This window comes from Micropterus dolomieu, linkage group LG17 (assembly GCF_021292245.1).
Source record: "Micropterus dolomieu isolate WLL.071019.BEF.003 ecotype Adirondacks linkage group LG17, ASM2129224v1, whole genome shotgun sequence".
NCBI lineage: Eukaryota > Metazoa > Chordata > Actinopteri > Centrarchiformes > Centrarchidae > Micropterus > Micropterus dolomieu.
The window spans coordinates 7,272,743-7,283,008 of record NC_060166.1 but is presented as its reverse complement, the minus strand read 5'-3'; the positions used below and the strand labels follow the sequence as shown (position 1 = coordinate 7,283,008).

General features: G+C 42.7%; 1 protein-coding gene across 1 annotated transcript; it reads right to left on the bottom strand.

Moving 5' to 3' along the window:
* Positions 1–584: 584 nt before the first annotated feature.
* Positions 585–4,538, bottom strand: LOC123986025 (olfactomedin-4-like). Its single transcript, XM_046074077.1, has 5 exons — positions 4,485–4,538; positions 4,206–4,328; positions 3,877–4,095; positions 1,958–2,111; positions 585–910 (listed from the first exon to the last, which is right to left on the bottom strand). Exons 1-5 carry the CDS (start codon positions 4,536–4,538, stop codon positions 585–587), a joined length of 876 nt encoding a protein of 291 aa, XP_045930033.1.
* Positions 4,539–10,266: the final 5,728 nt, after the last annotated feature.

Genomic DNA, 10,266 nt, shown 5'->3' with positions numbered 1-10,266 from the left:
GTTAGATATAGGTCTATAGTTTGATAAAACATCCGGATCAAGTTTGGGCTTTTTCAGAAGAGGTTTAATTACAGCTACTTTAAAGTACTGTGGTACATAGCCTGTTGATAAAGATAGATTGATCATATCTAGTATAGAGGTGCTGACTAAGGGTAAAACATCTTTAAGCAGCCTAGTCGGGATGGGGTCTAAGAGGCAGGTTGATGGTTTAGATGATGGTTTTATCAGTGGTAAGGGACCACTGATAAAAACTGATTTACCACAACTTTTTAAAAGGTTAAAAAGTTCAATATAATCCTTTTTTGTCTGCTCAGATTCCCGACGAGCTGTGTCATTATGGCCAATATGGACAAGCAATCGCTTTATGGAGGATGGGAGTGAGTAGTTTGCTCTTTGTGGCTCCAGGAAGACAGCGTGTGGTTAAAGCACCCAACAGTTAACATCCTTTCCCCCCCGTAAACAATCAGTAACACTTGTCATGTTGCAGTGAGCCAATTAGTTTAATTTATTAGAACAGCTTTTCCTCCAAGCTTCGTGCACATTTGAATAGAAATAGAAATAGAAAATCTGCCCCCTTTCAAATCTTATATCTCAACGTGATCAGTAGTATGTGTTGCATGTGCATGCTCACTGAGCTGATTTCTAACATCAACACTCGAAGTAGAACACAAGACTTCTTTACCTGGGACGCTCACCCCAACAATGAGAGAGCTCAGGCTAGAGTAGAGACGGACGTAGTTGGCGTATCTGTTGCTGGAGGTCATCATTACCAGCCAATACCAGCTCTCCTTTCCCACCGCTGGTTTGGGATCCCGACCCCAGGCTCCATAAGCATAGGAGCCAGGGTACTCTCCTGCTGTGTACACCCTCGGGCCAGTAATGTTCCGAAATTGACCGTGGGGACATTTACCTTGGGGGGAGAAAAACATGAAATGAAGCAGAGAGAGAGAATTTGTGGGAAACTACAGCTGGTTGAGCGAGACGTCCACTGGTTGATCGTTACTTCCTAATTGTGGTGATAAGTGCTGAGAGCTTCCCACAGTGCATTTACAGGCTACATTAGCTCTTACTGAGGAGGCCCCTTCACAGCTGTGAGTGACTTCATTTGAAGTGTCACTTTCTGGTGCAGAACCAGAATGGTCTCGGACGTTGGGTGTAAATTTGCTGGAGGTTAGGGTCTGGTCACATCTGATTTGATCTGATTTTGCTCAGGTAAAATATCAAGCAACTCATTATGATTACAAAGGAGAGCAGGAAGCCCACACTGTTTCTATTGATTGACAATGTGATTTTGCAAAATTTATCCCAAAGCCTAGTTCACACTACACAATTTTTAGCCCGATTTTCCGTACGGCAAGCTTGGCAACTGTCAGGCTGTGATCGGCTACCCGTCACACACATCTCTGACGTCTGCATCCACATCCAGCCAATGAGAGCAGGCAGCTACTTTTTCACCGCAAAACACTTTTTACTCACCTCCAGGTCTCTCTGTTGCTCAGATAATCCCTGCTACCTGCGTGTGCTAATCCATTCTTTCACCAAGATTCTTTGTCTTTATAATTTCTATCTTTATAATAACAAACAACAGCTATTTCATGTGTAGGTTCATGTCATTTTCCGTTTCACATTTCACGTGTGTTTTCTTGACAAAATGATTGACATGATTTGGAGACCAGCGTCGGGTGACAGAGTTGCTGTCAGTTCATGTAGTGTGCGACCCCCCTGTCACCAATCAGTCACATAGTGTGAACGCCACAACGGCTTCAAGACTCCCGTCACAAGACGGCAAGTGGTGTAGTGTGAACAGCACTGCCATCGGCTGACGCTGAAAATCGTGTAGTCTGCACGAGAATTAAATGAACTATGCTGAAAAAAGCTTTTGCTACATAACCAGAATGATCAGTGGAAGTGGCAGTAAAGTAAAAGTAAAACATCAGGTGGGGTTTTTGCAACATACCATGTAGAGGTTGAGTGGGTTGGGTGGTGGGGAGAGGTCCATTTTTGCACATTTCTAGTTCGCTGTTCAGACGCTCGTTGTCTCGTTGTCCTTTCACCACCTGCATGGTGTCGTATGTCTCCAGCTCCTGCATCTCTGCTCTCAGGTTCTCCAGCTTAGAGACAACAGCAGGAACAGACATCCAGTGTGTGAGCTTAAGCTGATGTTTTACATACACTATATAATATAGGATATGTATATTAACAAATATAATAGCACTTGAATCAGTGCTGGAAGTGGGCCAGTACTCACTGGTATGCAGTACTAGCACTTACACGTTTTACTCTTTGGTGAGCCATGAAATCTTCTTCAACACCAGCACTTCTCACAGACTGCCGGTACTCTTTTCTGTCCTCTCCATATTAAGTTCTCTGTGCAATTCCTATGGCCCTAAATAAACTGCATTACACAGGAGGCACTTTATGCTTGTTCTTTCAAGATGTTTTTTTTTGTGCCTAAACCTAACCAATCCTTGACCACATTGGTATGATATCAGGAAACAATTTTACTTGTGAAACTGTCGAATAGTTGAATCTCAACTAATAAGCTGTTGAAATGTTACAAATACCCTATTAACTATCTGTAGCCAGGCTATCCAAATAAAGTGTTGCTGAGCCGATACACATGTGTAATAAAGGGAGTACTTTCACTTTTTTCCCCACTTCAAGTGCTTGAATGCATCATTAACTGTCATCAGGTAAAACCAGATTGTCAAAATGGATCGGCTCATACAATGATGAAGCAAAAATAATTATTCAGACACCTATGATTTTAAAACCTCAGCACCAAACCCACAACAATCAATAAGTTGCTTACACTGATAATACAGCTCCCAAATATAAATATACATTGAAGTTACTATGTGTAATTCTAAAGTGTGTGATGGAAAAACATTGCTGCATGACTGCATGACAGTGTCGTTATGTATGGCACCAGATGACAGCACGGGTAAACATTTTCAGTAGCTGCGTTCGAGATGATGACTTTGGCAGACTTGGTAGTCAAATGTGAGCTGCAGTGACTGCAGGGGCGGGGTATAAAAATACCGCTGTAAAGTCGTACACATTCCACCTGCGTGAGCTTACTGTGAGCTTAGAACTATGACTGATCTCGCCGTCAAATGCAAGCGGAGACTGTGGCTGCTGGACTCAGCAACTGCAGCCGCCTTGCTCCCGCAAGGTTTTACAGTAAAATGCGAAAGTCGGACACAATTTCTGATCAGCATGCCTTATGTTAAGTCATGATGAATGATGAAAGTTAATGAACAACTATTCATGCAGTACCTTTAAACATTCTTTAATTGCTTTTGGCCACTTGGGGGCTGTGCCACAAACTGTAAAACACAACATTGACATAAAATCACCTTATAAAGTTGATATGGGGACATTATGTTAGCAAACAGATTCCTATTTAGTAAGTAGATAGTAAGAAGAAATCTTTACCAGCTAGTTGCTAACTTTTGCACTGTAGGTTGCTCACAGTGGGTTTATTAGAGCTATTTTGCTAATAAGAAAAACATCTGCCTTGGTTGTTTTCAGTAAGACTGAACCAAAACATTACAACATGTTGGGGGCTTTAAAAGTAAAACAATGAGCTGACAGACGCTAAGTACCTTGATAGATCTGAGCGGGTGATCATGCATATTGGTTTGTCACTACAGTCATCGCCATTCACATTGCATTAAGTCTATCCATTGTTAATATAAAAATATGGATTATAGCCGACAAGGGAACTGCACCAATTTTGCAGTAGAAGATATTTTCAAGTATATTTCTTTCTATAGATACCATATATCAGACTACATTTTGAGCAGACTTGCACACAGGCGCTGCCTTCTTGAATGGTGTCAGTGTTGAACAGCTGGTGCTTTGTGAGTCTACCTGTTCAGTGGTGTCAGCAGTCAGACCCTGCTGTGCCTTGGTGGTGCTGTTGAGTCTGTCAATGAGCCGCTTGATCTCCAGCAGTTCATTCTCTATCACATACAGGCTGAGAACTGCGTAGAGGTCTCCGTCATCCTCCCTCTCCAGCATCGACACATCTTCCTGCAGCTGGGGCAGACGTCGCTCCAAACCCAGCAGCAGACTCTCCAGCTCCAGAGTCTGCAGAGAGAGCAGGTAGACTCTGTGTTCACACATACAGGAGTCTGTTTTACAGCTGTTGAGTTTGTGTTCTTTACAGTCTGGTTTAGAAAATAACATTAACTAGTTACCTTCTGTGGGGTGATGTTGCTGTTGCATTTTGATGCATTGCCCTCCACTGTGCTGAGTTTGTCATGAGGGAATGCCTTCTCTGAATTAGTCAGCTCACACGTACACTTATTTTGTGAAGATGCCTGAAATCAAGAATATCAAACATGGAATGTAAAAATAATACAAAATACCACATTTAAATATTTCTACATTTGAAATGGACATTTGTCATAAAATTTAAGGTGATGAAAGTCATCTTACAAGTAATAATAATCACTGTATTCTCAGTGTTTTCATACCTGTTGGATGATGGTGAACAGAGCACACAGTGGAACGATCACATACAGCTTCATGGTGGATCAGAGAGCAGTGCCAAATGAAACAGTCCCTGAACTCAGTTTGAATATGACTGTCTGTCCAGCCTTTGAACACTCCCACTAACCTCTGCATGTGAGTGAGTGAAAGTGCATGTGGGTTCGGTGTGTGCGCGTGTGCCTGATGTTTTCATCAGAATATAATCACTTCCTCCTTACTGACAGATATTACTTAAGTCAAGTTATATATTTTGAAATAACTTGTTATTGTGATAGGTTGATTTTATCATAAAGTTAATTATTGACATGAGCTGCATAGGTAATAAAATAGTTTTTTCTTAAGTTATTGCTCATGATAGAGAGCAGAGTATACTAAATGGAGGAGACAAATGTCAGTGTTTTATACGTTTTTGTTTATTTCTAGTACATTTAAGTTTGATAATTCAGATTTAAAATTGTGGATTAATGACCATTTTCATGGACAACTATCTGTTTTATTTGACTTTTACCTTTTTAAAAAGAAAAGAAAGATATTATTCTTGTTCACTAAACTATATGAGAAAACCTAGTATGTTGAACTACAGGTGAAAACAAGTTACTTTTTGTGTTTGAATGTATAATATAGCTGTTATGTTAAGCGTCTTGAGCACAACTGTGCCTTCTGCATTTTACGGTGTATTTTATCATACTCCTTTTGTATTTTCTTTTGGTGTATTTTGGAAAGTGTATTGGAATCAGATCTTTTGGTGATTTTACACTTTAAATAAAACTTGATTGATTAATATATATAAAACTGTTTATAGGAAAAGCAAATCAACTTTTGTTTATGTTGGTGACAAAATTATTAAATATTAAAATAATTTTAGATATCCCTATTTAGAAGTGTATAATCAGAAACAAATGTTGCTCAGATACACCTCAGGTGCCAGTTTATGTCTCAACCTGAGATAGATGTTTTTCACTGCTCATTCAGATACAGTAGACAGTCTGTGGAGGCTGGAGGTTGTTCATCCTACAGTGATGTAACTGGATGAAGGGAAGGAAATCCAAATGTGGAAGGAAAGTGTGACTAATAAATGCCTTTGGATTGTGGGTTTGCAGAGATGTACAAACAGTATCTATTCTGAAGATGTGGTTACAGATTCAGGAACACAAAGTGACCATTTTGCAATGAGACAAAGAAAAAATATCCAGACCTGAAGTGACTCCAGCATTTAAAATGAATGATTCATTCTTTTGTTTGTGTTATAAATGCAGTGTGTTCTTTAATTTCATTTAAAATGTGTTTCCTTGTAGGCTGTAACAGCTGTTTTCTTCTCATGGCATAATTGTTGTAACTTTAATGGTGGTACTGTGTTGTATTCTTAATGTGTGATAACTGTGGTGTTATGGTTGTATTTCAATGTTTTGGGGAAGTCAAATTCCAAAGCCATCAATTTAAAAGGCGCCACATTTTTTCATTTGCTGATGATTCTGTTATTGGGTCCCTCCTCAACAGTGAAAACTCTGAACAGTTGTGAAACTACTGATTGGTGTAAATCATTCTTTTTAAACATTAATGTGGCAAAAACAGAATATGTGTATCAATTTCGCACTGTCATCTCTTCTGTTGTGATGGACAGTTGAACTGGTGCAGCAGAACAAATACCATGGTAATGTGATTGACAACAAACTGTGCTTTGAGCCCCAGTTTGATGCTGTGTGCATAAAAGCACATCAGCACGTGCACTTTTTTGGTAAGCTTCGCAGTTTTATTGTCAACCCTGTTTTTGTTGTTTGAAAATGTTTTACTCCTGTTATATTGAATCGGTTCATACCTTCTTTATCTGCTGGCATGGGTCACTTTCTTTCTGACAGAAAATTCGCCTGCAAAGTATTGTAAAGTCATGTAGCAAAATTGTTGGTACACCCATGATCTTCATGACCTGTACAAGGTCACATCTTTAAAAAAAGTGAGAACAATCTTGGCTGATCACAGCCGTCCCTTGTGGGGTGAATTAATGTTGCTACCATCAGGGTGCAGATTCTAACACGTTGCAGAACATATAGGCCATCCATCCATCCTCAACCGCTTATTCTGCGTACAGGGTCGCGGGGAGCTGGAGCCAATCTGCCAAAGGCAGGGTCGCCAATCCATGCATGGCCACATATAGACAAACAACCACTCACGCTCACACTCACGGACAATTTAGTGTCACCAATCAACCTAGGCCGCATGTCTTTGGACGGTGGGAGGAAGCCAGAGCACCCAGAGAGAACATGCAAACTCCACACAGAAAGGCTTTACCACCACACCACCCTAGAACATATCGGCAACAAAGGTAATTTATCCCTTCTGTTATCAGCCTTGTAAATTTACTTCCTTGTAAATATAAGTTGTGTTGTGTTTGTTGATGTATTTTTTTGTTGTTGTTGATCTGTTTGGTACTGCTGGCTGCGAACCAAATTGTCCCACGGAAAATAATGTTACCTTGAAATTGAACCTGAAATTTCCACTAAGGTGAAATAATCTAACTACAACATTTGTTGTGCATACTAACCTCTTTTAATGGTTCCACAAGTATGCACTAAAATGACCTGTCTTGGAGTGGGTTAGGATTAGAGAGGTCCCATCTTCCCCATATCCCAAGTTGACACAGAAAAAGATTACTGTATATGTTGATAGTGGGATTTATTTACAATTAGAGATGAAAAATTCACTGGCTTGATTTAACTTCAGGATGGGCAAACGCCACAACACTTTTAGATCAGCCTCTCTGAAAGCAGAATGGTAACTCTGAGGCTGTTTTTATTTTAACTGGAAGTCAGAAGAATATATCTACAGGGTTAAAGATAGAAGACAATTTGCTTTATTGAAATTCTCTTTACATAGTGATGTGTGGCAATGAATAAAATAAAAGCTCTGCTTAGTGTTTTAGTAATTGAGATTGCTCTTGTCCCAAAACCACTTTTTGAAGGTCTCAGTCTAGTCTCAGAATCGACCGCTTTTTTACCCGGTCTCAAACATAGAGGACTTAAGATTGTATTTCCAAACCAGTAAGGACGACAACTGTGGGGTTATCAATAAATTCCCTGTGCATTGTCTGATTTATCTGCCAACATCCTAACTTTCATTGGATGTAAAACATTTACCTGTCTATACTGGCATACTTTCTGAATGTTTCAGGGCAATAGATTCAGTTGCTTGCCAGCTATTTGCCACCTATTTAGAGGCACAAGCCTAACTTTGAATGAACATTTACATTTTTACATATTGAGGGAAGTAGCTAAGACACTGTTAACTTGTGATAAACAAAGACAAGACAGGTGACATAAATCTGTGATTCCCAGAGCTCTTTCAACAGAGAAGAGCTCATGAACATCAGGGGAACAACTCCCTTTATTTCCCTCTTTTCTTGCGTCATCAGTGGAATTATTGGACATTTTGGTGAAGGGCACGCTTGCTGCTGTTCGGGCTGTGAAGCGCCGCAGGAGAGGAAAAAGAGCCTGGTCGCTTGTGCGTCTTCGTAGACGGGGACTCCGCACACCGCTACCGGCAATATTTTTCTCCAACATGCGCTCACTGTGCAACAAGCTGGACGAACTTCAGCTACCGGTGAGAAAAACAGAGGCTTTTATTCATCTTCTGATCTATCTGATACCGGAATCCGCGCTACAGCTGGCTGGCTTCCAACTACACAGAGCAGACCGTGACACAGAGCCCTTCAGCAAAACAAAAGGTGGAGGTGTTTTTATGTCAACACTGTTATCATTAACTGTAAACCGTTTTACTCTCCCTGTGAGTTTTCAGGTCGGTGTTTGCATTCCGCCACAGGCCAACGTGCAGGACGCACGGCGCATGCTGGCTGACCAGATACTGTGTGTGGAGCAGACAAACCTTGTTATTGTTCTTGGTGACTTTAACAAAGGAAAACTCAGCCAAGAGAGGACCTCCAGGCGTGTTTGGACTGTACTGACTGGGATGTTTTTAGGACTGCTACTAACAATCTGGATGAGTATCCAGATGCTGTGACGTCCTACATCAGCTTCTGCGAGGACAGCTGTGTACCAATGTTTGTGCGCAAAGTTATAAGAATGATAAACCCTGGTTTACAGCTAAGCTCAGACAGCTGAGGTTGGAAAAGGAGGAGGCATTGAGGAGTGGGGAACAAGCCGGGTGCAGGGCGTTAAAGGAGGTGCGAGAAGCTAAAAAAAGACTGTAGGAGACACTAAAAGACCAGTTCTCTGCAAACGACGCAACTTCTGTCTGGAGGGGCTTCAGACAGATCACAAACTTCAAACCCAAAGCACCCCACTCAACGACTGTCGCCTGGAAAATGAGCTGAACCAGTTCTACTGCTGCTTTGCGAGTCAATTGGACACCATCCCCCGTGACTCCTCCAGTCAGCTCCACCCCCAACTCCCGTCTCACCCACTTCTGGACCCCCTGCAGTTCATCTACAGACCCAACAGGTCTGCTCTGCTTTTAACACCATCATCCCGGCCCTGCTGTAGGACAAGCTCTCCTAGCTGAATGTGCCTGACTCCACCTGAAGTGGATCACAGACTTCCTGACAGACAGGAAGCAGCACGTGAAGCTGGGAAAACATGTCTCTGAGTCCAGGACCATCAGCACTGGTTCCCCTCAGGTCTGCGTTCTTTCCCCCCTGCTCTTCTCCGTGTACACCAACAGCTGCACCTCCAGTCACCAGTCCGTCAAGCTCCTGAAGTTTGCGGACGACACCACCCTCTTTGGGCTCATCTCAGGTGGGGACGAGTCCGCCTACAGGTGGGAGATCGACCATCTGGTGACCTGGTGCAGCCAGAACAGTCTGGAGCTCAACGCTCTGAAGACAGCGGAGATGGTCATGGATTTTTAGAAAGAGCCGCCCTCCCCCATCATCCTGTGTGACTCCCCAGTCCCCACTGGGGACTCCTTCCGCTTCCTGGGCAGTTCAGAAGTTCAGAAGCCTGCCAAAGACAATGATGGTGCACTTCTACACCATCATTGAGTCCATCCTCACCTCCTCCATCACCATCTGGTACGCTGCTGCCACTGCCAGGGACAAGGGCAGGCTGCAGCGCATCATTCGCTCTGCAGAGAAGGTGATTGGCTGCAATCTTCCTTCTCTTCAGGACCTGCACGCCTCCAGGACTCTGAGGCGAGCAGGAAAGTTGCAACTGACCCCTCCCACCCCGGACACAAACTGTTTCAGACTCTCCCCTCTGGCAGGAGGCTGCGGTCCATCAGGACCAAAACCTCTCGCTAGAGTTTAGCGAGAGTATCCGGTACAGATAAAGCCTTGTGTGTTGCCTAGGTGCCTAGGTGTGACACAATCCAGGACAGCCGAACTCTGAATGGCCAAAGCAGGCTGTCATTTGCACATTTGCTGAACAATGAGCCTGGAGGTTCGATTGTGGGAAGCATTTGACTCATACGGCCTAGAAGAGCTAATGAAAGTAAACTAATGCTATGATTTTAGGAGTTAAAATGGACATATCTGATCACAGAACGTGTGTTAAGTCTTACTGCTTGTCGACAGCCTGCTTTTGGCCTGTTGCTGGTCCCACGCTAGCTGCCCGATCCTGGCTTTTTGTTAGGGATTCTCCGGGGTTCTCCGTGTCTGATTGAAAACGCCTCCTCCGTCTGGCAATTTGGCTGTTTTCAGGTTTCCTTCGTTGTAGCTGGCGAGACCACGTGGCTTGGTCTGACCTCGGTGAAGTTGGCTCGACGAAAAAGGCTTAAAATGGAACTTGGTCGTTCCTGAATTAGTCCAGTGTAACTTAA

Excerpts from the sequence above, each read along its gene's own strand:
- LOC123986025 (XM_046074077.1), bottom strand. The coding sequence starts at position 4,538 with ATGAAGCTGTATGTGATCGTTCCACTGTGTGCTCTGTTCACCATCATC. Across the intron at positions 4,096-4,205 it reads GCAACATCACCCCACAGAAG|ACTCTGGAGCTGGAGAGTCT; the intron begins GTAACTAGTTAA and ends CTCTCTCTGCAG. Across the intron at positions 911-1,957 it reads ACCCACTCAACCTCTACATG|GTAAATGTCCCCACGGTCAA; the intron begins GTATGTTGCAAA and ends TCTCCCCCCAAG.